The 25,856-nt window shown below is 57.0% G+C and overlaps 1 protein-coding gene across 1 annotated transcript in view; it reads left to right on the top strand.

Annotated features, from left to right (window-relative positions):
• Positions 1 to 20,593, top strand: part of NFAM1 (NFAT activating protein with ITAM motif 1) — a 37,430-nt gene extending 16,837 nt beyond the window's left edge. The window contains exons 4-8 of the mRNA XM_016210292.2: positions 6,206 to 6,535; positions 7,914 to 8,026; positions 10,111 to 10,206; positions 18,576 to 18,662; positions 20,099 to 20,593. Coding sequence (XP_016065778.2) covers positions 6,206 to 6,535; positions 7,914 to 8,026; positions 10,111 to 10,206; positions 18,576 to 18,662; positions 20,099 to 20,158 — 686 coding nt within the window. The 3' untranslated portion in view covers positions 20,159 to 20,593. The remainder of the gene's footprint in view (positions 1 to 6,205; positions 6,536 to 7,913; positions 8,027 to 10,110; positions 10,207 to 18,575; positions 18,663 to 20,098) is intronic.
• Positions 20,594 to 25,856: the final 5,263 nt, after the last annotated feature.

Raw genomic sequence — 25,856 nt, 5'->3', positions numbered from 1 at the left:
CTTCCGGCAGGCCTTTAAAAAAAGGCATGGCTCCAGAAGATGCCAGAATTAAATTGGAGGGCAAAACTCCATGCCTAAAACAAAGACCGTGGGAACTGCTTTCTTCTGTAGCTGGGGAATCAATGTGTTTTCCTTTAAAATCGACCTCAGTCGGAATGGACACCTTTGATCAGCACGTCTGGGCTCTCACACCCTTGGCTGAGCAGGCTGATGCCCAATGCCATGGAGCGCCACAGACCATAGATGGGATTGTTTCCAGGCAGAGGGGAGCTGGGGCCAAGCCTGGCCCGGGAGTGGGGAGGGGTGGGCAGCCAGGAGGCCCAGGCAGCTGCAGGGAGTGGGGAGGGAGGGGAGAGATGGGCCGGTGCCAGATTCTGAGGGTGAGGGGATTTTGCTGCAGCGAGGGGGGTGCCGGCTGACCCTGCCACAGGACCAGTCTGCAGAGGGCTCACGAGGCTGCCAGCTTCTGCTCGGGGAGCCACAGCCTCTGCTTGAGCTGGGCAATAGTAGCCGCCCCCTAATGCTGCAGGATCCATTCTGAGCACCACTGTCCCCAGGCTCCTATGAGCTGCCAGATATGTCTGCCTATGAGATGACTCAAATCTAGAAAAATGGCCTCTGAATTTTTAGCTTCCTTTGAAAGAATCTGTTTCTTTCATTTGAGAAGTTTTTTCTTCTGCCTGCTTTGAGATTTTAAAATTGTAGCACAGAGTAATGGTGAAGGGTGTAGGATTAAGGACCCAGCTTAAAATCCTGTCTCTAAGCACTGAGTGGCTGTGCTGCTTGGATAAAGCTTCCCCTTCTCTGAGCCTCAGTTTTCCCATCTGCAAAAGCGGAGCGTGCCCAGGGACGTTAGCTCCTACCACCAGGGATGCCTGACCGGCTGTGCTGTGCAGGGTGAGCTGGGCACCCAGGCCTGGCTCAGGGAGGAGGTGAGCAAGTCCTGCAGATGGAGAGGGTGATGACCCTGAAGCTCGGGGACAGGAAGGGAGCAGGAGGACACGCTGAAGGTGAGAACAGCATGGGCAGAGTCTTAGGAGCCTGGCAGGCCTGGCGTCTGCAGGGGTGTGAGCTGAGGGCCAGGGCAGCTGAGCGGGGCTATGCAGGGCTTGGAGACACGGGCTGGATCCTCCAGGCCAGGAACTTGCATGTTTTTTAAACGGCGGCCCACAGTTAGAGGATTCCCGTTATACGGTGACCCTGTCTGAGCCCAGCTGTATGAACGTAGCTGAAACCAGGAGGTCACGAGCAGTGCCTTCACTACGCACAGAATGTTCTGTGTTGTTGTTTTTTAACTGCTTGTCTTGACCTTGTTAAATTGATTTCAGACTCCTTCCTGGGTCTCCTACGATGGGACTCTCCCTCAGGCAGGGCCAGCTGGATGCTTGTGGATCCCCAGGGGCCACGGGCAGGCTCGGCTGGGGAGCAGAGGGCGTGGGTTCTGGAGCTGTCAGCTCTCAAACCCATAGTTCAGGTGGCCACAGGTTCAGAAGAAGAACCGGAAAAGGCAGGAATCGGACGCCAGAGGGTGGTAGACAAAGTCTTTCCCAACAAGGGATGGGGCAAGAGCAGTGGGCAGCTGCTTTGGGGAAGGCTCTGGAGGTCACCCCTGCAGCACGTGCCCCGAGCAGTGGGTCTGTCACAGGAAGGCCTCAGGCATCATCTGACTTCCTGCCTCCTGCTCGTGCGGGAAAAGGCAGGCTGGCCCTGTGGCAGCCTGTAAGCGTCCCTGGCCCCTATTAATCCCGTGACAACCCTATAAGTTTGGCACTGTTGTCCTCTTGGGTTGCAGCGGAGACACTGAGCTTCAGAGAAGGAAAGCCATCTGCCCGAGGTTGCACAGCCTCCAGGTGACAGAGCCAGGTGCCCCTGCCTCCCTTTCTGGCCAGGCCCCAGCTTCCTGGCAGTCCCTGCAGAGCTTCAGGAAGTGAGGGATGAAGGATGCGCCGTCGCTGGAAAGTGGGGGTGGGCATCGTGCAGGGGTGGCGGCCTGTGCTGCCCACTGAGCCACCTGTCCCGGCAGTTGCGTAGGGTTGGGGAAAGGAGGACACGCGATGCCTAATAAACCACCAGCTTCTCAGTCGGAGCTGGGCTGGGTGGTGGCCCTGGGGTGGGCCCTCCCAGGCACCGGGCTGCAACTGTTTTCCAGTCCCGTCCCTGGCTGGCTCACTCCCATGGACCTCACCCGCCAGGGGTGCTACCCCCTCTCTGTTCTGCACCATCCGCACTCACCGCGGCTCCCACGGCTCCCATCCAGAAGTTGATTCAGGCTCAAGGTGCCATCTGGGGCAGGGAAGAGCGGGCGGGGGCAGAGAAAGCCTGCCAGTCAGTGGCTGTGGAGGGGGCCCAGCGCTTGCAGGGTTGGGAGTGGACTCCCTCATGTACTTTGATGTCTCTCGGCGGCCCCATGGCGCATGCCAGCTGGGCTCTTGGGGCTCTTCCTGCTCTTCAGCCTGGGAATCTGAGGCTCCCCTAGCCCCCCACTCTGGGCCATTGGCCCCTTTCGGCAGCCCATGAGCAGAATCCTAAAGGATCCCGAGGCCGGCTCAGTCTGCCCCACGTTCCCTTTGCCTGAACAAGTGACAGATCATGATGCAGCAGTCACTGGGCGCAAGATGGGACACCACTCGCTGTGCCGTCCCAGTGGCACTCAGGGGATACACCTCAACACCTGGGTCTGTGCTGAGACGCGGCCAGGGCAGGCTGGGTGCCCTACCGCTCCCCAGCCCCCTTTCACGCCTGCTCTCTGCCCCGCAGCCGCTCGCAGGCCTCTGACTGTGAGCGTGTTCCTTCTGCCAGGAGTCTGACAAACCTCTCTCTTTAGCATCTGATGTCTACCGTGCTAGGCGCCACCACGAACACCCCAGCCCTGTGCCGGGTCACACTTGGCTGGGTTTCTGACTCCGCTGCCTGGCCCGGATGCTGGCTTTTCTTCCTCAGCACAGAGAACCTGGGTTCAAATCCCAGCTCCACCACTTAGGAAACTCTCCAGCTCTGGGCCTCTAAGACCCTCTAGGTGATTTTTTCTAGAAAGTAGAGCTGCATTAGCTGCCTCGTGGGATTGTCGTGGTGTTGAGTTGACATAGGACGTATCCCGCTCAGCCAGAGTATTCTCCCTATACATTCTCTTTCCCCTCTGTCCTGGGGCCATTTCTAGCCGGTTGTACGTATGTGTTCCTGCTTTCAGTTCTCCGATGACCTCTAGACCCAGGACACCAGCATGCCCCCCACCCCACCGGCCCTCCCACCCCAGGCTCCTTCTGCTTCCCTGTTAGACTGGGGACGTTGCCAGAGCAGGGCCTGTGACCTCGGCACTATCCCTTAACTGTTTGTTGGAGGTGTACAAATGATAGCTGAAAATGACTATGGACCTATCTGTAGCACTGGGCCATTCCTGGGGGATGCTCCGCAGCCAACTGGCGCAGCCTGCAGCCTAGAAGAGCCTCTTGGAGACAGAGGTCCAGGAGAGGGGTTGGGGGCTGGGCTGCTGGGGTCCAGGTCCAGAGTGCCTGACACCTCAGTAAAATGAAGGGGCGGTCACCCTGACCGGTTTGGCTCAGTGGTTAGAGTGTCAGCCCATGGATCCAAGGGACTCGAGTTTGATTCCTGGTCAAGGGCAGGTACCTGGGTTGCAGGTTCCATCCCCAGCCCCGGTCAGGGTGCATGCGTGTGGGAGGCAATCCATGTGTCTCTCTCACATCGATGTTTCTCTCTCTCTCCCTCCCTTCCACTCTCTCTAAAAATCAATGGAAAAAAAATATTCTGGGGTGAGGGTTAACAAGCCAACAAAGAAAAACAAAACCAAAAAGAAGGGGCAGTGAGGCTGCAACACCAGGCCAGAGCCCAGTCACCTTCGCTGGAACCAGGGCTCCCTCCCTGCCCTGGTTTCAGCTGCTGTCCCCAGAGTGGCTGCTGGCATTGACCCACAGAGAAGCCTCATCGCTTCACTTTTTGGAGACAGCAGTCTCACCCGCGGATTGAGGCTCTCCTCCCTGGCAGACCTGCGCCAGGGCCATGCATTTTCATGATCCTAACCCTCTGACCTTCAAATCCTGAATCCTGGAAGAAGGCAGAACAGCAGTCATCTATTTTTATAGCCTCCCCCAGAATGGCAAAGATCGGCCTAATTGTCCTGGCAGATTCCATCATTTTTTAGAAGGGTAAGTCAAATGCAGAGAATTTTTTAAGACAATCTGATGAATGCCTTCCTGCCAGGACAAACAGGAAGGTGGCCACGTAGTGCCAACAGCATGTCCAGCCTCCCCAGGCCTGGAGTGGCCTCTTAGGTACGCGGCAAGGAGGAGGCCTCCGAGCGGGCCCTGGCTTGGCTGCCTCCCGGGTGGCTTGGGTCCAGTTCCAACCTCCCGACCCCCAGCGGAGACACTAGCCTGGCGCCTTTGCGCCGGCTGCCTCTCAGGGTCACTGCAAGAACCAAATAAAAGCCCGCAGTGGTTTCCCAGCCGGGGCAGGGCACTAAGCAGGAGCTGGCCGGGTGAGGAGGTGGAGGTCCCGGGCAGAGGGGCAGAGGGTAGAGGACAGAGCAGATGGGAGCGTGGGCTGGCTGGGCAGGGCAGGTGGTGTTCATCTCACCCCGATCGCCTCGCCTCCTTCACGGTCCCCCTGGGACCCCTGGGATATGCCTCTGCACCCCTGCCCTGCCCCTGCCACATCTCAGACAAACCTCAGCCCTGAGTCAGAGCTCCTGGTTTACAACTCATATACTGTTATAGCTCAGCAACAACAACGGCCACCCTGCAGTACAGCCCAGGGATATAAAGAGTGCTGTGAATTCCCCACCTGTCCTCCCGCCAGAGGGGAGCCCCGTGACAGCTCAGTGGGTTCCCCAAGAGTGAGCATCGTCATATGAATGACATACGACAAAGCAGACCCACTGTGACACCCAGACATGCCATTCGATTCCCTGGAACTGGCAGTGACTTCAGTTCTTTGGGGGAGGGGGTGTCTCTTTAGTTGCTCAATAAGAAACTCAAAATCTCACATCGCTGGAGGGAGTGGCTGGCGTGGGGGGCCACCTCCGTTCCTCAACCCGGCCTTCGGAGGGCCTGCCTCCCTCCCCTCGGATCCTGCTCAGGGCGGAGCTGGGGCGACCTGAGTAGAAAGCAGCCTGGCTGGCCCCGCGCCAGCCCCGCACTCCAGGCAGGAGGCCCACGCTTCGCTCTCCCCAACAAAATAAATCTCACTGCTTCCTCTGAGCGTCTCACACGCATGATCTTCTCCCGATTAACAACCTGGCCAGCATGTTCTTGGCTGCTCGCTGCCGACCCCAATTTAGAACTGTCTGTTGTTTGGCGGCTGGAGAGGGGAGGTGCTGGGGGGGCGAGGCATGCCGAGCTGCGGGGCTGGTGCAGCTGAGGTCTGGGTGTGGGAGGTGGCACTGCTGTCCCAGCCCAGAAGCTAACCAGCATCTCGTGAGCCTGCAGGACTGGCCAGGCAGGCTGCTGCTTTGGGGGCTTTCAAACTGCTTTCCAAGGTGCCTCTGATGAGGAGGGGTGGCGGGTGGGGGTGGGGGTGGGGAGGACGCAGCTCCCACAAAACTGCCTTCGTAACCGGCACTGAACATCGTGGTCACGGCCAAAGCGGCCACGTGTGGGACACCTCTGTGTTGTTGGCAAACTGCTCCTGGGGCACTGCTTGTTGTATTTTATAAAAACTTGACAAACCCTTCCCCTAGCTCCGATTCAGGGCAAGCTTGGGCTCTCCCTATGCCGGGCATGCCTCCGCCTCCAGGCCGGGAGAGCCAGGGGCAGACCTGCCTCCCTCCCTGTGCCCACCGCCGGGAAGCTTCTTTCTGCCCCGAAGGGTTTCTTTATTTCATTTCCTCTTTGCTACTCACCTTCGAGGGCTGTGGGTCCCCTCAGGCCTGTGCTGTTATCTGCTGAGGCTCCCAGCCCGGGGAAGGAGAGTGGCGGAGCGTGGGGCCTGGAGTCGCCTGCTCCGCCTGAGAGACCGAAGGCCAGCAGCTTGACCTCCCTGACCTCAGACTCCTCCTCCCTGTGAGCGGAGCTCTTAGGCGCTCTGCCTTGGGCGTGACGGGAGAGGGGAGCCGTGTGCATAGAGTACTGGGCAGGATACCTGCGCGCCCAGAGTGCATGCGACCCGGGAGAGAGCCAGGGTCCTCCAGGGAGGTCGGGGGTTTGCAGCAGCCCGGAGAGTCAGCCACTGTCTCCTTTTCCTTCCTCTGCAGGAGGGCAGTCGGTGACCCACACTGGCCCCCCCATTTTGGCCTCTCTGGCCCACAAGAACGTTTCCTTCAACTGCAGCATCACCTACCCGTACACCCCACGATTCAAAACCTTCACCGTCAGCTACTTTTATGTGAACCGCCAGGGCCAGGAGAGCTTGGAGGAGCAGACTGGCTGCCAGCCCAGCATGGGCCAAGAGAACCAGACCCTCACCACAAAGTGCCTGGTCACCCCCAAGCTGCCCAGTGCGTCAGCCACAGGCACCTACTACTGCTCCGTCACCTGGCCAGGCTTCAGAATGAAAGGCTCCGGCACCTTCATCCTGGTCAGAGGTGAGGCCTCCGCGGCTCTTCCGGGGCAAAGGGCCCAGAGGTTTCATGCAGCAGAGTTTGGGGCACAGGATCTAAAGCGGGGAGAGTTTGCTGCATCTCTCAGCTTTGGCAAAACAGAGCATTCTGGGGGAGCCCCTGGCCGAGCGGGTGTGCCGAGACACCCACCTGCGTGTGGAAGGCGCAGAGGCCTGGGGTACGGATCTGCCTCTGGCCACCCCTGGCAGGTGACCTCAGGGATATCATTCAGTCCTTTGGTCACAGTGTCCCTTCGGCACAGGTGGGGGTTGGGCATGGGCATGTGTGTTTGTGGCAGCCCGTGAATGAGCACTTGGCTTGAGTACATCTTTTTGGAACAGACTCCTAGTTTTCATCACATTCTCAAAGGAGTGATGAAACCAAAAAATTAAGAACAGCCCATCACCGAAGCCATGGTTCTCTGATCTGCTTCTCCCACTCCCACTAGTAGGGGCCGGGGCTTCGGAGCCCCAAGTCCTTGCCGTGGCCCCCAGTCCTGTTGTCTGCCAGGATGTGACCTTGGGCCTGGTCTTCATGGCAGTACCCTGCCTGTCAATGGCTTGTATGGGGATGAGCGACATCCCACCTGCAAGGGCTGAACCTGGTGAGAGGATGTGCTTGATAAGTTACAGACACCGATGTGCCTGGCCCGTGGTCAGCACTCTGCATTTCTTTGCCAGCCAGATGGGTGGGTGGCAGGAGGGAGGGAGAAAAGAATGAATGGCTCAGGGGAAGGGGCTGGGATGTGCCCTTCACCACCACCCCCAGTACCCCTCCCTCTGCCCCATGCAGGCCAGGCACCTGCCAGGCCCAAATAAACCATCCCCTCAGCCTCACCCTACCTGCCCATACGATCACCACTTCGCCTGTGGAGGAGAGGAGGCCCAGGGAGATGAAATGACTCACCCAGGGCCCCATGAGCGGCTCTCAGTAGAGCCAGCCCTTAATAAGAATCGTGCTCAAGAAGCAAAAGAGCCCTGGCCCGTTTGGCTCAGTGGTTAGAGCATCGGCCCGTGGACCAAAGGGTCCCAGGTTTGATTCCGGACAAGGCCAAGTACCACGGTTGCAGGTTTGGCGCATTTGGGGGGCAGCCCGTCGATGTGTCTCTCTCACATCGATGTTTGTCTCCCTCCCTTACTCCCTCGGAAAAGCAATGAAAGAAGCAAAAGAGGTGGTTTCACCTTCACAAATATCGGGCGGCTCACAGGAAGGGGCTTATCCTGAGCGAGTGTGACAGCGAGGACCTCGGGAGGGGTTGGGGTAGTATTGCGAGGGGTCTTGGGCAAAGGGGCTTAGGGATTGGGGATCTGGGGTTGTGGGGTGGAGCGTCACTAACCCCTCTGCTTCCCTGCCCTCCTCCTAGACACAGGCTACCAAGAGCCCCCAAGGGTCCCCCAGAAGACCCTGTTCTTTAGCTTCATCGGCATCCTGGGCGCCCTGAGCATCCTGGGCACGGTTCTGCTGCTCTGGAAGAAGGTAAGGATGTGCAAGCACCCGGCCACTGCCCCTCTGCCCCTCACTGTTGCTGGGAACGCCCTGGAGGCCAAGGGGCTGCCTGCCTGCCCTGCAAGGGTGCCCCTGTGGGCCCTGGTGGCTAGATGGACAAGCCTTAGTTCCCCCTCTTTTTTAATGCATGGTTTTTAATATGTTTTTATTATAGAAAGGATGGGAATGGGATAGAGAGAAACATGGATGAGAGAGAAACATCCATTGGCTGCCTCTTGCACACCCCCTACTGGGGATGAAGCCCCCAACCTGGGCATGTGCCCTGACCCAGAATCAAACTGGTGACCTCTTGGTTCATGGGAGGACACTCAGTCCACTGAGCCACACCAGCTGAGCTCCCCCTTTTTAAAATGGGAATGTCCCGCCCACCTTGACAGGCTATTATGAGAATTAAATGAAAATAAGAACAAGTCCCACAGTTCTTTGTAAACAGTAAAGCGTGCCATGGATTCCAGTACTATCTCCCTGTCTGTGAGTCCTACACATTCAAATAAAAGGAGCGAAAACTCCAAGTACCATCAGGTTAATCAGACAGACCTGGGTTCAAATCCTCCCTCTGCCACAGGCTCTGTGGCCTCAGGCTAGTCACTAGCCCTCTCTGAGCCTTCCGTGTCTCACATGTGGAACAGAGATAATATGAAGACTTGTCCTGCAGGTTTATTGAGGGGTGCATGAGACCAGGTGGGTAATGTGTTTAGGGCCCAACCTGGCACCCCATGAGGCCCCATCTTCCCCAACAGTCATCATTGCTGTGACTGGGGGTGGCGCTGGCTCCTGCCTGGGAGTGAAGTAGCTCTCGAGAGCTAATCCCAAGTAAATGGGCTGGGGATTGGCAGGCAGCCAGGGTTTTTAATTAGCTTCTGCCCGGAGATGAGGCTGTTGTTCACTGTTGGCAGTGTGGTGCCTGCGATGAGGGGGCGTGATGGGACCGCCTCTGTGGGCTGCCTCCTTGGAAGGAGCTGGCGGTGTCGCCTCCTACTCTCTCTCTGAGCCCTTTGGCTTCCCACTACCCCGCCACCCCTGCCTCCACGGCCACCATTAGTGCTGCACGCGGCAGCCAGCATGAGCTTTCTGCAACCAGGTCTGGATCCTGGCACCTCCCACTTAAAGCCCTGTGATGTTTTCCACTCTCCATACTCCACGTGTTCCTGCACAGCCATCTGGACTCATCCCAGGCAGGTTCACCCCTCTCTGGCCACACGGACCATCTTGAAGTTAGTTCCACAACACCTTCAGGCTTTAGCACATGCTGTTCCCTCTGCCTTTCCTCCCTCTCTTACCAAACGAACTTCTCAGCCTTCTGGCCGTAAACATCCTTTCCTGCCATATGAGGAGTTTGTTCCCTCCCCGTGCTCCAGAGGCTCTGTCCCCGTGGGTCAGTGCATGTACCACGTTTTGGTAAAATGCTAGTCCCTCGCCCGTCTCCCCACTGGGTTCTAAGTGCCAGGAGGACAGGGACGGTGCAGTGCCCATCTCTTCATGCCGCCTGGCTAGCAAGAGGTGCCTGACAAGCGTGTGTTGGTTGGCTGAGGGCCACCTAAGTGCCACCTGAGTACCAAGCGCTTACCTCTCATAACTTCCTTGAATCCTCGCAATGATTTTGCAAAGGAGGGTTATCGATGAAGAACTTGAGGCCCAGAGAGGGGAAGTGGCTTGCACAGGCCATCGAGTCAGGGAGGGCGCTCGGGACTGTGTACTTGGTCCTGTTGGGGTTCGCTCAGCACTGCCCACAGCAGTCAGCTCTGTAACTGGGGACTCTGCAACACTGGCACTGTGCCCTGCAGCCCCTGCCTCCCCTGAGCCAGGCCCCGTGTCTGTGGGCAGTGCCCCGTGGGGTCTTTATCATTTCCTGTAGCTCATCCTGGAGCAGATGAGTGCTTAGACGCAGGCCCTGGAGGCACTTGTCAGGATTCCGTGGAGGGGGTGGCGGAAGGTGCTGAGCGATCAATTTTTGTGTGGCCTCATGCCACCCTGTGCCCTGGCGGGTGTGCGCAGGGGAGGAGATGGGGAGTCGCCTGTGTCCTGCCCAGACAGCCTGACTTGCTTTCTCACAGAAACAGATGCAGGCTTTGTGGAAACACCCGGCCAGGAAGAGCCCGGCGCCGAGCGCGGCCAGCCCCCAGCAGTCCCCCACTGAGCCCCTCTACACGGTGAGTCCCCGCCTGGCCCCCCACCTCTCAGGCCTGGTGTGGTTCTGGTTCCCTGGCGTGGTCATGCACCAGCTGTGACCTCCCTGAACCTTGAGTTCCTCATCCGTAAACTGGGGACAAGAAGTCCCACCTGCTGGGCTTTCTGTGAAGGTGAGGCCTGTGTGTGGCCCTGCCCCTGGCAGGCGTGCGGGTGTGAGGTGCCCGGGGGGGCCCTCCTGGGCCCGCCCTCTGCTTCCGGAAGGGAAGGTGGCAGGGCAGGAGCTGGTGAGAAATGAGGACAGTTCCTTCATCCCACCAGATGACCGGCTCCCCGGCTCCTTCCTGTTTTTATCGCACAAACAACATCGAGGCAACAGAATCCACAAAAAGAGGAAAAGGTCAGGCACCGGCCCGAGCCCTTCACAGACCAACGATTTTCGATTCTTCCCACGCCCCCCACCACGCACAGACATTGCCTTATACCCTTCCGACCAGGAGGAGCCGCAGGCGGGGACACTTTCCTGTGTGCCCGGGCACCCTCCGTCAGCAGTGGTCTTCCAATCGCCGCCCCCCCCGCTGGGCGCGCCCACACGACCCGCCACATAGCCCCTGTGCCCAGCGGCCGGGAAGGTGACATTCTTGTGCAGTTACGTCTTAGCCACACATGTAACAGACGCTCGCTGTAGCGAAAGTGGGAAGGGATGCCCCCGCTGTCACCTGGGGTCTGTAGTCTGTGAGATCTAGGGCCGCCAGGTGGAGATCTTAGCTCCACGCCTGGGGAGCAGGTTCCCCAGGGGCGCGTTCTGGGGCTGCCTCGGGCACTGTCACTGCTCCTGTCCCCACCACCCTGACTCACACATGGAACCTGGGTCCTTCCTCGATCTCAAAATCCCACGCAGAGGGTATTAGAATTTGGGCCTGTTTACTAAGGACAGGGGCAGGTGGGGACGTGGCGGGGGCATGGACTCTCTGGGGCGGCGCTGACAGCTCCAAATAGAACAGAGCAAGACCAGCTGGCCCAGGGTCTTCAGCCCCTGCACCCAGGGAATTTCTACCAGCCTCGGCTTCCTATGTGGCCCCAGACTTCCCCGTATTCTGTCTTCCCTTCCAGCAACTCATGACGGTGTTTTCCCATGAGGACTTGTGGTGTCAGCTGTTAAATAAAACATTTTTCTCTCTTTCTCTACACGCACGCACACACAGACACACACAGTGACTCACACACACACGTTAGTGCTCTCTCATGTATATATATATCAAAGGGAGAAAATAACCATCATCCTAATTCTATCTTCTTCCAGGATAAATACTAGTACCTTCTAGTCCTTTAAAAAAATAAATAAATACATACAAAGAGACCCAGACAGACATTCACACATGCTTTTTTTTTTTTTTCTTTTCTGGAGTAATACAGCTACTTTTTTTTTTTATGTTACACTATCTTGTGAACATCTTTCCATGTGAATAAATATTCTTCTACAAGATTATTTTTGATGAAAGAGACTCACTTTCGCATGGAACACCTTTCTCGCCTGTGTTGAGATTCCTCGGAGGCTCAGGCAGATGTCTCTGGAGTGTGGGGAAGAGGCTCACTGCCCCTCGGGGTTGCAGGGTAGCTTGGAGAGGTTTGAAAACCAGAAAGACGGTGAAAAGGGAGGCCACGGACTTGGCTAGCCCGAGAGACCAGTTCCCTACCAGCTGGGATTGGACCCGGGCAGATAGGAATGACCTTAACCAGGGGGATTATGATGTCAGGAGCCATTTGTTGAGCACCTACTGTGTGCCAGGCACCGTGGTAGGACTTTCACCCATTAATCCTCACGGTGGGGTTTTAAGATACAGGTGTTGTCCTCGTTTTCAGTTCACTTTCTAAATGTCTATTGGCGATAGGTAGAAATATGATTGATTTTTTTATGTCGCCTTTTTACAGAGTGTGGCCTGGCTGAATTCACTCATTAATTCTAATGGTTTCTGTGTAAATTCCTTCGGATTAGCTACGAACCCAGCCATGTCATCTATGAAATTGGAAGTTTTATTTCTTCCTTTCTAACCTCATACTTTATTTTTTTCCTTGCTTTATTGCACTGCTTAAGACCTCTGGCATGACAGTGAGCCGGAGCGGTGACAGCAGGCGTCCTTGTCTTGTTCCCAGCCTCGAGGGAAGGACTTTTGTATATTCCTCCCTCTACTCTCTGTGGATGGATGCTTAGGTTGTTGATTTTCAATCTTTCTTCTTTTCTAATTTATACACTTAGGCTATGAACTTCCTTTTATGTGTAGCTTTAGCTCTATCCCACAGTTTTTCTATTTAATATTTTATTGATTTTTTTTTTTTTAGAGAGAGAGAGGCACACACAGAGAGTGAGAGTAAGAGATACATCGATTTTCTGCTCCACTTATTTATGCATCATTGGTTGTTTCTTGTATGTTCCCTGATGGGGGATTGAACCTGCAACCTTGGTCTATGGGGATGATACTCTAACCAACTGAGCTCCCCCACCCCCCCCGGGCCTGTATCCCACAAGTTTTGATATGTTGTATTTTTATTATCGTTCAGTATAAATTTTTCATTGAGATTTCCTCCTTGCCCCGTGGGTTATTTAGATGTGCTTTGCTTAATTTTCAAATATTTCATTATTTTCTAGTTATTATTCTGCGTGTTTTTTAATTCCTCACGAAATCCACTGTGATCAGAGAATGTGTTCTGTATGATTTTAATCCTCCGAAGTCTTGTGAGACTTGATTTATGGATCAGCTTATGTTCTGTGTGCACTTGAAAAGAACCCGCATTGTACATGGCTGCAGGAGGGTCTCATGTATGTCAATTACGTGAAATCGATGTTGTGAAAACGTTCCGTATCCTGATTTGTGTGTGTGTGTCTAACAGGTGTTAAGAGAAGTAGGTTAAAATCTGCCCATATGATTGTAGATTTGTATATTTCTCCTTTTAATTATGTTAGTTTTTCTTCTGATTCACGTGGGGAAATGGTCATGATATATTAAGACATGAAAAACACAAAGCTATAGTGCCAATTTGTTTTTTTAACTTTACCTATTAAGCAGCATGGACTTGGAGTGGGTCAGAGGGATGGATACAAAGCCTAGATGCTCTGCTCACGAGTTCTGCTACCTCAACTTTCTGAATCTTGGCTCCATCATCTGTAAAATAGGGCTAATAATACAATATTAAATTTACAGCTTGCAGACATGCTATGGTTCCTTCCACCTGAAATTCTATATCTTGGGCCCACATCCCCTTCAAGCAACCCCCTCTCTCCAAGACTCCTCAGAACTGTCAGGAAGCCTGTGCTCAGTCTCTCTCTCTCCTTTCCGAAGACCCCGCCAGGCTTTCTGCCCACGTTTTCTGTCTTCTCCAGGTCACCATTGACCTCCACATGGTTAAATCCAATGGTCAGTTTCTAGTCTTCGCCTTCCCTGACAAATCAGCAGCATCCGACACCACGGAGTCCTCCCTCCTCCTTGACATACTTTCTTCACCTGCTTCTGAAACATTCCACGCTCTCCCGATGTCCCCGTGACTCACTGCCACACCTCCTCAGCCTCCTTCGCTGGTTCCTCCCTAGGGACAGGTGGAACCCTGACCTCTAAACATTGGGGTCCAGTCCTGGGACCCTTTCTCTTTGATCTTCACTCCCCTCCTTGGGGGTCTCATTCAGCCTCAAAGTCTTGAGACCATCCACACTCCGGCAGCCCCCAAATTGGTCTCCAGCCCAGACGTCTCTGATGACCAGAGGCAACTCTCTTTGGACATTTCATCAGTTTCCCTCTCAGACCAAACCAGTTCTTTACCCACGGGCGTGCTTTTCTCCACTGTCCCCTTCGCGGTAACGCACGATTGCTCCATCCTTCCTGTTCCGGCTAAAGATCCTGAAGTCATAGTTTCTGTCCCTGCTCACGTCCGATCCATCAGCACATCTTGTCCCAAAGCACATCTGGAATCTGACCCTTCTTGCCCCTCCAGTGCTGATTCTGGTGGAGCCACCGCTTTTTCTTGCCTGGAGTCTTGTGACTGGTTTCAAATCGGCCGGCCTGTTATTACCGTTGCTGCACAGCCTGCTGTCCCCCCGCAGCAGCAGAGCGACCCTGTCCAACCGGACACAGATCGCGACGGCTCTGTGGGAGCCCAGGAGGAGTCTGGTTCTCCGAGGAGCAGACACCCTGCCGGGGTTAGGTGTGCAGTGGTTTCCTTAGGGAAACCAGCGGTGTGAGGAAATGGGGAAGCCCAGGAGAGCCGGCTGACCTGTGCAGGTCGGTCCGAGTGAAGGAAAGGGGGGGGAGGCAGAGGGGAAGCGCCGAGCACTGGGGAGCCCGGCAAGGCCATTGGAGCCTGGGGAGCCCGGCAAGGCCATTGGAGCTCGAGGTTGCAGGAGCCCCGTGTCTCCCGGGCAGGAGGCTGGGATGGCAGCCCTGCGTGCTCACCACTGGCGGGGAGCAGTCCATGGAGCGTGTGGCCTCCATGCCCAGCAGCTGGGCCTTTGGTCAGTGCTGACCCCTGGAGTTGGAGGTCTGTGAAACCCATTCTCATGACTGCCACGGTCTCACTCAGAGTAGACATCACAGCCCCGAGAGTGGCCTCCAAGGGCTCTGTTCACGTCCTCTCGCTGTCTCTGCCCGTCACTCACTCTCTCCAGTCACACTGGCCTGCCTGCTGCTCCCCAGACACGCCAGGCGTGACCCCACCACAGGGCCTTGGTGTTGGCGGTGCCCTCTGCTCCAGAGGGTCCTTTCTGTGACTGCCCATGGGGCCATTCCTTCACCCCTCCACTCCTCGGCGCTCTGCTCAGATGGCCCCTTTGCAGCTAGGCCTTTCCTGACCTCCCTTTTAAAACTGCAACCTTACCCTAGCCGGTTTGCTCAGTGGTTAGAGCATTGGCCCATGGACTGAAGGGTTCTTGGGTTCGATTCTAGTCAAGGGCATATACCTTGGTTGCGGGCTCCATCCCCGGCCCCAGAAGGGGTGCGTGTGGGAGACAACCGATCGATGTGTTTCTCTCACATCAATGTCTCTGTCTTCCATTCTCTCCCTCTCTCCCCCGATCCCCCTCAACTCTCTTTGAAAAGCAATGGAAAAAATATCCCCGGGTGAGGATATTTAATATATATGTATATATAGAACTGCACCCTCCCCACTCCCTTCATGGCCCAACCTCCCTATCTTCCTGGCCCTCACGGCCACCTTTTACTTTCATGACTGCGGCTTGTCTCATACCACTACCCCCAGCACCAGCCCAGTGCCTAGCACACAGTAGGTGCTCAGCGATCTGCCCTGTGGATGAGTGGAGGACTGTTCTCATCTTCCAGGTGCCTAGGATTCGTGGGGCTCAGAGTGGGCACACCGGGGGCGTCGGCATTGTGATGTCACTTTCCCTCAGCAGCATTTGGACACCTCCCCTCGGCTCCATGCCGCCTCTGTCCTGCCTGGTGCTCTCGCTCCTGCCCTTAGCCTGCAGCCGTCCCGCTCCCCACTGCAGCAGCGAGGACCTGCCTCACACGCCGATGCTGTGGCTTCCCACTCAGAAACCTGCAGCGGCTCCCACTGCCAGCCCCGCAGCCTAGTGCGAGAGGCCAATGCCAGCCCTGCCTCCCCGGACTCCTGTCACCACAGGGGGCTTTTCACTTCAGACATGCCAGGACTGTGACATAGAGCAGGGGGCTTTTTTCCACTGAGTACTGCTCCTTTCTGAGCAGGCCCAGGTCTCACCCCTCTGTCCCTGGCAGGTGCTTATGAGAACGCGACTCTTGTGTTTCCTTGGTCACGGGGTGGGGGGCGGGGGGGATTGCAGGAGGACCGATGTCTAGGACCCTCATATAGGTCTTGGCCCAGGGAAGCTGACTTCAGCTCTGGCCTCAGCCTACCTGGAGGAAGGCCTGGGCATCGACTTCACACCTCTGCCAGGGCTGATGACCATTCGGGTCAGCACCATTGCCCAATTGGCAGCAGGAGGCAAGAAACATGGAGGGCCTGAGTCCCAGACAAATAGCCCAGCCCAGCCCAGCCCAGGCTGGACTCAGTACTGGTCCAGCCCAGCCCAGCCCAGTGCAGCCCACTCAGAGGCCTGGGCGTCTTCTCCCACGGGCACACCCTGAGGGAGGCAGGCCTCCCTACCCCCAGGAAGGCCAGGGGGGGTCTGGTTCAGAGCCTCAGAGGCTGTCCTATGGCCAAGGCTGCCCTGCATTTCAAAGCCTGATGATGAAGGTTGTGCCTGAATGCAAATGCCGCCGGCAGGTCAGGACCTGTCAAAGGCTCACTGCGCAGCTGCTAACTGACAGCACCTCTGCGGCCCTCCCTGCCCTCAGCCCCGCAGCTGCTCCTGCCCACAGCACGGCCACCTGCCAGTGTGGGGCAGAGGCCTGCAGGGTCCTGGGGCAGGGTGCACTTCTCTGGCTTGGAGAGCCCTGGCCACATGGGAGCACAAGGAGCTGAGGGCAAGAGGCCTGAGTTCCAATCTTGGCTCCACCACTGAGGGGCTGTGTGACCTGAGACATCTCTGGGCTAATGTGTGGCGGTTAGCCCATGTGAGCTGGACACACGGGAGAAGGGAGCCACCGGGGAACCCCAGATATGCTCCCCTGCCAAGATACCTTCTCTCTGTGACCAGAAATGCCCAGCCTGGAGGGGCTGTCAGATCTGTGGAGATCCAGGCCTGGGTGGGGCACAGGACTATTGAGGGGCAGATCACTTTCTCACTTGCCAGGCTTGCGGGTGGTGGCCGGTGCTTTGGGGAAGGGTGACGACCTGGTGGGTCAAAGCAGGCCTTGGAAGTTGCCTTCCACTGGAAATGAGGCTCCTCCTTGGGGCGGCCCTGACAGTGTGAGCAGTCATAGCTACCTCTGGGCACAGTGCAATGTCTACACTGGCCCGTCAGGCAGAGAGAGGGTGTTAGGCTTCTGGCTGCCCCCAGGCCGATGTTGGCTTAAGTCAGGAGCTGGAGTCTGAGCTGGTGCCAGCCTGGGCTGCCCTGTCAGGGCTCCTTTATCATCATGCTGGTGGCCCCTACCCAGAGGGAAGTTGGAAGCCCCTCTCCCAAGACCCACCCTCTTCCTGACTCAGAGGCCCCTTGGGCTGGCCCCCAGGACCACCTTGCTGTCACCGTGAGTGATGCCCTTGAAGTGAGGGTCTCCCACGAGCCAAATGGTTTATTACCCGGTTTTCATGCCCCGCTACCTCTCGGTGCCTCCCCCTCCCCTCCGCATCCCCCCTTCTTGCCTCAGAGCACCACCTGTCTCTCCAGCCTGCCTCAGCAGCCCCTGCTTGCCTGTTGCCAGGGAAACCGCCTCCTTGGCAACCAGCCGGAATCCCTATGACATGTACATGTGGGAAGGAAAGGTTCTTGCTTAGGCTATTGGTGGCTCTGCTCTGACAGTCCCCAAACAGGGCCCAGGCTGTGGCCACTGAAAGGGGAGGGAGATGTCAAGTCCTTTGATGATCCTTCAACTGATGATGTTTCAATGCTTATTAAACATCTACTATTTTCCAGACCCTATGCTGGGCTGTCATGCACAGTATCTCATTTAATCATGCACTGAGCCTGCAAAATAGATGTAATTATTCCCATTTTACAGGTGAAAAAACTAAGGCACAGAGAGGTTCAGGGGTTGCCCATGGCTGGCAGGTATTGGAGTTGAGCTGAACCTAGTCTTGTCTGATTTCAAAGCCCCGGTTCTTTCTACCATCCTGAGGTCCCTGGTCAGGTTGCTCATAGCTGGGCTAAGAGTGTGTATGGCCCCAGAACACCCCCCCCCCCGGTGAGCAAGGAGCCCCCTCATCGCGTCCTTTGGTGCTGTTCTCCAAGTGTGGCAAGCATAGCCGAAAGGGAAGGGAGATGTCAAGAGTCCTTTGATGGAGGGAGGGCTGCTGGCTTCGTTCACAGGCTCAGAGGCCCACAGACAAACCAGGGACAGCTTGATGGGAGAGAAATGGGTACCCAGGTCATCTGTGAGTGCTGGCTGGGGTGGGGTCAAGGGAGAGCTAGAGGGTGTAAGTGGGTGGGTGGGACCCTCACAAGGCAGGGGTTTGGGCCAGGGGAGTAAGGGCGGATGTCAGGAGGGCATCGTTGCAGCTATGGCCACGAGTGTCATGCTGGGGTCCGCTGGCTGCAGCCTTGAAGTGGTGTGAGGGAAGTGGCAGGGAGCAGAGAAAGGGGTCACACTTCACAAGCAGGAAAGGAGTGAGGTGGCTCCCAGAGAGGGAATGGCAGGTCCACAGGTACAGCAGTGTCACCGGGCCCGGCATAGCTGGGTGAGGCGGGCGTCTTCTCCCAGGCTGTGGCCCACAGGGTCCTGCCTGTCCTCTGAGCTCCCACAGGCTGCTGGGGCTAGGCCCTGGCCCTCTGTTCACGGCCCTCTGACCCTTGTGCCATCTCCTGCAGGCCCTGCAGCGCCGAGAGACTGAGGTGTACGCCTGCATGGAGAGGGAGGACAACAGCCCCCCCTCCAGGAGGACCTTTCTCTCCCAGGTAAGCAGGGCGTGGGCAGCCAGCCTGGCCCTCCCGTAATTCCATCTGACCCTCTCACTGGGACACGGGGCTAAATAGGACCGCAGAGTGAGCCTCTGCTGGTTCGTCGGAGCCCTCTCCGAGGCAGGTGGCCCAGTGTTGAGAGCACTGGTGGGTTGGAAGCCCTGCTCCACCCCTCACCAGCTGGGCAGCCTGGGCCAAGGGGCTGCGCTCTGTCCTCGAGTCTCCTGTCTGTGACCTGAGGAGCCGAGCAGCACCTACCTCTTAGATGTTCCGTGAGGACCCAATGTCGTAGTGGGACTCAGTAGGCTCTGTGCAATGTGAGCCGTCGTAGCTACCATGGGCACAGCGTAGTGTCCACACCGGAGCTGTTGTAGCTACCACTGGGCACAGTGTAGTGTCTACACTGGCCAGTCAGGCAGAGGGTGTTGGGCTTCTAGCTGCCTCTAGGCTGATGTTGGCAAAAGTTGGAGCAGGAGTCTGAGCTGGTGCTGGCCTGGGCTGGCCTGTCAAGGCTCCCTTACTGTCATGCTGGGGGCCAAGACATTTCATTTAATCCTGATTCTCTTTTAAACCTCAGTTTGCTCATCTGTAAAGTGGATGAGTGACACTTGGCTGCAAAACCAAGTGCCCTGAATTCAAATGAGTTCCAAGTTAAGTAACATCTACAACAGAGATTTGGACTTCATAAAACTCAAGAGGCTGTTAAGCAGATATAGGAACCCATGGGTGGTAGGTAGGCCCATGGGCACCTTGGAAGAGCCATCAGGGAGTGAGGGAGGCTGGTGCTTGGTCTCCTCCAGTCCAGGGGGCCCAGGCTGGCACTGTTTGGTGCATCTCCTATTCTCAAAGCCCAGAACTAAGCCTTGACTAGAAGCATGGCTTCCCCATCCTGGGACACCCCCCTGCAAAAGATGTCTGGGCCATTCCAGGCAGTACCCACCCTGTGCCATGCCTTAGGGTGCTGACCAGGATGCTAAGACATGTTCCTGCCCTCCAGGAGCCTTGGGGCTGCAGAGACAGGGTCACGGACCCGGCAAACACAGAGACATTTGTGGCCCTGCCTGAGAGGTGGGCTCTGGAGAGGAACAGACCCGGGCTGGGGAGGGGGCTCTTGGGGATACTGAACAAGCCCTGCAGGGTGACTAGGAGGTTTTGAGGGTACAGATGGGGTCGAAGTAACAGCCCAGACAGAGGGAAGAGCAAGTGGGGAGGCCCCAAGGCAGTAAAGGGGAGGCCTATGGGGCAGGAGGGTGGAGAGCAGGGGTGGGATGAGTGGTGAGAAAAGAGGCTGGCAAGGTGGGCCTGGGGACAACAGGCTTCCCTGTCACAGCTATGCAGGAAGCCATCCATTTGTTTGCCTCTGATTAAAACTAAATTAGTGCAAGATGCTCTTCTCCCTACCTATTATTTTTAATTTCTTTTTTTCCCCCCAGGAAAATCCGCATATATTTCAGAGTGACAGTGAATTTAACCTGGTCTATGAAAATCTCTAGGATGAGCTCCACCTGCCCAGGGGTCTTGCTCTGGGTCAGAGGCCCCAGGGCAGCCCCACCCTCCAGAGGACTTGATGGGGACCAAGAGTGAGGCCCCAGGGGCGCCCCATCACTCACCCTCACATTCTGGACCCTTCCTGCCTCGGCCTGCACCCACCCCAAGTCTGCAACCAGGAGCACCCACCGAGTGTTTCTCATCTCCAGGCCTTTGTCTGAGTTGTCCCCTCTGCCGGGCAGGCCCTTCCTCAGTCCTGAAGGGCTCTCGTGGCCCCCACCCACTCCCAGAGCCTGCCTGCCCCTCGGGGCTCTCTTGGCACCAGCCTGTACCACAGCCTACAAGGCTGACTGGGAGCTCCTGAGGAAGGAGCTGGCCAGGGACCCTCAAAGGACCCTTGTCCGTGCTGTGTGCACGCGAAGTGGACGAATAAAGAAGCATCTGTGCAGATGAGCCCCCGTCTGTGCCCCCCGCCCAGCTAGGCCAGCGGCACAAGGTGGCCACACAAGGTGAAGCCTGGGGCTGGCGTGGAAGCGTGGGGCGTGGGGAAGAAGGAGCCACGCAGAGCTGGGGGCTGAGGGCTGGGGCTGGGGCAGGGCCGTCTGGGCACACTCTGCTGGGGAGAGAGATCCAGCACGTCCGAGCAGGGGAGGGGGAGGTGCTCCTGACCAGGAGCTCAACAACCTGGAGCTCTCTGGCCCCCAGCAAGGACCCCAAGGCTGTCCCCCCTTTCCCCGGCCCTTTATACCCACTGTGACAGCTGTTTTGTCACCCCCTGGGCCTCAAGCCTTCTCCACCTTGGGCCTCAGCTGCTCCTCCTTCCACCTTAAGGCCCGGTTCCCCAAAGCCCCCTTTATCTGGCCATCCTGACCCCACCCACCTCCTCTGTCTTTATGCCCAGCCAGGGCCCCCTGGGGATGGAGGACAACCCCTTCCCGCCTGGTCCTGGACCAGTCCCAGCTGCCTCCAGGCCACCTCTCTCCATCGTGGTCTAGCTACATGGTCTGGTGCCTGGGGCTTCCCCCGGGGGGGTGGAGGGGTCCCTTCATGTTGCAGAACCTCAGACCCTGAGTAGACGGTGGCCCCACAGTGCCTGTCCCTGTGCCATTTCGGCTACTCCAAGCATTCACATCACCCCTCATTTCAACACCCCCCCCCAGCAGCCCCTCGCTCTGAGTGGCAGGGTCCAGCTCACCGGGGCTGTTGGGCTCTACCGGATCTATCCCTTGGCTTTCTGTTGTTTTCTCATTTCTAAAATGGACAAGCCAATCCTCCTCTCCACTCCAGCTGCCCAGAGGTCCCTGAGGTGCCCTCACACACAAACCCCAAATGTGTATGGGAAGAGTGGGGGTCCCCGACCCTGGCAGCACAGGCCTGCGCAGCACAGGCCCCTCACCTCAGGGGTAGAAAGTCTGGGGGTGGGGGGTGCGCATAGGCTGACTTCCAGGAGGCGCCCCTCCCCTCTGACAGGGTGACACTGAGCCTCCCTGGGCCCACAGGACAGTCCACGGCCTCCCAGCTTGGTCCCGGGCCGGGCCTGCAAGCACACAGCAAGGCGGCTCTGAGCTGGATTACAAGGCTGAGTGGAGAGGCCTCTGCTCCCCGGGAGGCTGCAGTTGAGTGAACTCTGCCTGTGTAGCAAGGCAGAGCTTCCTTGAGCAGGACTGGCCAGGTTCCTGACTCCCACAGCCTGAGGCCGCGGCCAGGGTGGGGCGTGGGAGGGTGGGTGAGGGGTGCTGCTCAGGGTGCACTGAGCCTCCCCCAAAAACCCAAAGCCAGCATGACCAGGAAGAGACCACTTCACTGGGCCCGGGTCTCTTGTCCTCAGCTGCTGGACCCCAGACCATCTGGCTGGGAACCAGCCTTTTCCAGTTGACCCTAGGGGTAGAGAAGGGAGCCTGGCAGGGTTGCCCCGATGCCCTGGCCCAGGCCCCAGCGAGGCTGCCCTGCCCCCACACTCTTCTCCACGTGGGTCCTGTCCCTCTTTGTGCTCCAAACCTTCCACAGTCCCCACCTCACTTGGAACAAAGTCCCAACTCCTCCCTGTGGCTTGTGCGGCCCTCAGGGACCAACCAGTCACCCTCTTGCGGATGCAGACATTGCCAGCGTGGTATTGGAGCCTGGTGCAGGGCAAGGCTGTGGAGCCAGGAGGTTTTAATGTGAGCAAGGACAGGGGCAGGGAGGAAGAGGAGGGGTCAGGGTGGGAGGGACGGACCCTCAGAGGGGCTTTGACCCGGGGGATGGTGGGAGGAGAGTGTTCTGGGACTTCCGGTGTGGAGCAAAGAAGTCTGAGCACCTGTTCCCTACCCCCCAGGACTGAGAGCCTATGGAGATGGGCTGGTGCAGGGGTGAGGGGTGGAAGATTACCCCAGGGGGTGCAGAAGGGGACAGATTGCTCCTGATAGGCAGGCCCGGGTGTGGCTCTGAGTGGGTGGAGGGGAGGAGAGAGAGCAGCTACCCTTGAGGGTCGTTTTGGGGCTGGGTAGCTGCCTGCCTCCCCAGTTCCACCTCTCAGCAGCCAAGCCTGCTTGAGCCTGGGTTTCGGTGACAATCCAGACCACTCAGCTGCTCAGAGAGGACAGATGGGGAACCCCCTGCTCTGCACCGGCTCAGTGGGGGTGCCTGGTGTGCGTTTCCATCTCTGCTAACCCTTCAGGAAAAGCGGGCTGCCAGGAGGCAGAGTGGAGGGGATCTGCTAAATGGGGGGCAGGCCTGGGGCAGGGACCCAGACTCTGTGGCTGCCCCGGCAGGGAGCACCTGGTGGGGGGCAAGGCAAGCAGAGTGAGGCGCGTGTGTGGCCTCAGGAGGGGCTGGAGAAGAGCAGCAGCAGGGAAAGTGCCTCAGGGAAGGGAGCCTGGTGGCAGACAGGCAAGACCCAGGAGGGGAGCCTTGGACCCTAAGGGCGGATGGCCGCCAACCTGCCGGTGGCCCCTGGACCTAGAGCTGCTAGGAGTGGCCCCAGGCAGCCCTAAGGGCCAGGCCTCGGGCGCTGCTTCCCCCGCCCGCCCTCCAGGCCCAAGGCCCATTGAAGAGGGGCCTCAGAGGATGCTCCTCTGCCCGGCATTTCCCACCGGCTCCTCCTAGGTCACCCCCTGCCACCTTCGTCAGAGCCTCAGGGCATCTGAAACATTGCACTTACTTCTGATTCCCTCAGCTCGGCCTCCACTGGCCTCTGCAGGGCAGCGGCTTAGAAATGGCTCATTCTGCCCCTGCCTCTGCCCCTGGGTTTCAGCCTCCAGCCCTCCCTCTGCCCCTGCTCCCCTCGGCACTCGCCGGAGAAAACCATCCTTAGAAACCAAACTGCAGAGTGGGTGTGGGAAGCGGTGGCCCCTCCTGGGCAACAATTTCCAGAGGATTCTGCGAAGCAGAGTTTCCATGGGAACACGTGTGGTTGCACAGGGAACCCCACCTTCACAGCCAACACCGAGGGACCGTGGCAAGGGGCGGGGGCTGCTCTGCCAGGCACAGCCACAGCTTTTTGGCCACCAGCCCTCACTAACCTGAAATCAAGTTACAGTCAAATTTGCCTTTTTTTTTACATTCTAATTTAAAGGCTACGCCGCACTCTAAGGATGCCTCTGGGGTTTCCAGGATGGATTTTTATGTAGTTCAATAGTTTTCTTGGCAGACTGCTCAGCCAGGAGAGGTGGGCTGTGGCCTCAGCCCAGCCAGGCTGGGGAGTGGAGTCTCTCTGTCCCTCCTGGATTCCAGGGGATGTCACTTGTCCACCTGAGGGGCTTCCCATTTTTGAATTCAGACTCCAAGAGTTGGGGGCATCCGCATGAGGCACTGAGACACCTTCCTTCCTAGGCTGCCCTGAGCTCAATCATAACCTCAGCCTCTGAGCCTTGACCTGGCCTGGGTCAGGCCCTGCTCTCTGCACCAGGCGTTAGCATGTTGTTGTTTTTTAATTATATTTTTATAATTATTTTATTTATTTATTTATTATTTATTTATTTTAAATATATCTTTATTGATTTCAGAGAGAGGATGGGAGAGGGAAGGAGAGAGATAGAAACATCAATGATAAGAGTCATTGATTGGCTGCCTCCTGCATGCCCCCTACAGGGGATCGAGCCCGCAACCTGGGCATGCTCCCTGAGTGGGAATCCAACCATGACCTCCTGGTGCCCAACCAACTGAGCCACAACGGCCAGGCAGAACGTATTTTTTAATGTGTGCATCTGTGCAGATGAGGTGGGCACATTTTACAGTAAAACAAACTACAGCAAAGTGAAATTCCTTTTGATGATCTTGCCACCTCAGTTCCTCCATCCCAGCCCCTTCTCCGGAGGTGACCACTGAGTCATTTGGGTGTGTTTTCATCTGGGCTGTTTTTATTGCATGTACATACATATATGCACATATACAAACATGAGATATACAGCCCTTGTGTGGGGTTCTGAAAAGCTTAAGTGGCAGCCTTCATAGGTGTGATTGGCGCTCGCTTTGTCCACGCATCCCCACGTGGTGAGAGTCTGCCCGTGAGAGCACATCAGAGCTGCTGGCCTCTGCTTGCAGCGAAGGGTTCCAGGACAGGGCCCAATTTCATCAGACTCCTGCAATGGCCTTTGCTGTTGTTCACAATTTTTCAACGTCACTGCGGCGGCTGCAGGGAACATCCTTGGGCATACCTGCAAACCCGTCAGGGTGTGGACGTGTTTTCACAGGAACTGCCAGATCCTCATGCACAGAGGTTGCCCTGGTTTCTACTCCTCGGGCTATTTGTCTACAACATCTCATTTAATCCTGAAAACGTCCTGTGAAGTGAGGGGCTTATCTCCGGTTTTCCCAAAGCAGATGATCCAGAGAAGCAGACTGGCTAAAGGTCACATGGCCCAGAAGGGGCACCGCTGGGCCGGCTCCAACTGTGTGCAGTCCAGTCGCACCGCCTCCGTAGGTCAGGCGAGGGGGGATTCCAGGGCAGGGAGGGATGACAGAAAGAGCCTTAGAGGGACTGGATGCATCCAGGGCTCGGGAAGTCCTGAAGGGACAAATTTCCTTCAGAGGTGGCCTGTCAGCCTTACACTGCTCATACTCAGTTTCTCAAAACTGTGGGAGTTGGGGGTAACCTCCTGCTGGCCCCCCCCCACCCCAGTGGTCTATCTCCTTGGACAAATGGAGACAAATCAGTAGAGGTAGTGGGACCAGACCTGCCTGGCATCCCACACCCAGTGTGGGGCCTGGTTTCAGGCAGCCTAGACAGTTGGATCCCAAGCCTCCCCTGGAAATTTCAGGCACAGCACGCCTGGAGGTGTGAGCCGCCTCTTGGAAGCTTTATAATCTGGGATAATGCTGCTGTAATTGGCATGGTTCCCCATTTACAACCCTCTCGCTACCTGAAAACCTACTTGCAATGGCTATATCTGGAGAAGGTTTAATTTTACCACTTTGTGGACCTTGAGGGGCCCAGGAGCACAGGCTTTTTCTCTGTCACCCCCTTTTCCCACCTCATCCCAATTCCCCAGTGAGTGCCACAGGCCAGGGAACCACATTCTGGCTGACCTCACTGCCTTGGCTCAGGGCACAGCCCTGTACCTGGCTCCCCACCATGGGCTCTGAGCTAACCTGGTTTTCTCCCCAGTTCCCCCTTCCTTCCTCTTTCCAGCCCACCCATTGAGTCTCCCTCCAACCCCTCTCCCTTCCAGTCCTTCCCAGTCTCCGCCACCAAATTTATCTTTCAATTGCACAGATCTGACTATG

Source organism: Miniopterus natalensis, chromosome 2 (genome assembly GCF_054644295.1).
Source record: "Miniopterus natalensis isolate mMinNat1 chromosome 2, mMinNat1.hap1, whole genome shotgun sequence".
NCBI classification, from domain to species: domain Eukaryota; kingdom Metazoa; phylum Chordata; class Mammalia; order Chiroptera; family Miniopteridae; genus Miniopterus; species Miniopterus natalensis.
The sequence above is the reverse complement of the archived record's forward strand: the minus strand, read 5'-3'. Positions and strand labels throughout refer to the sequence as shown.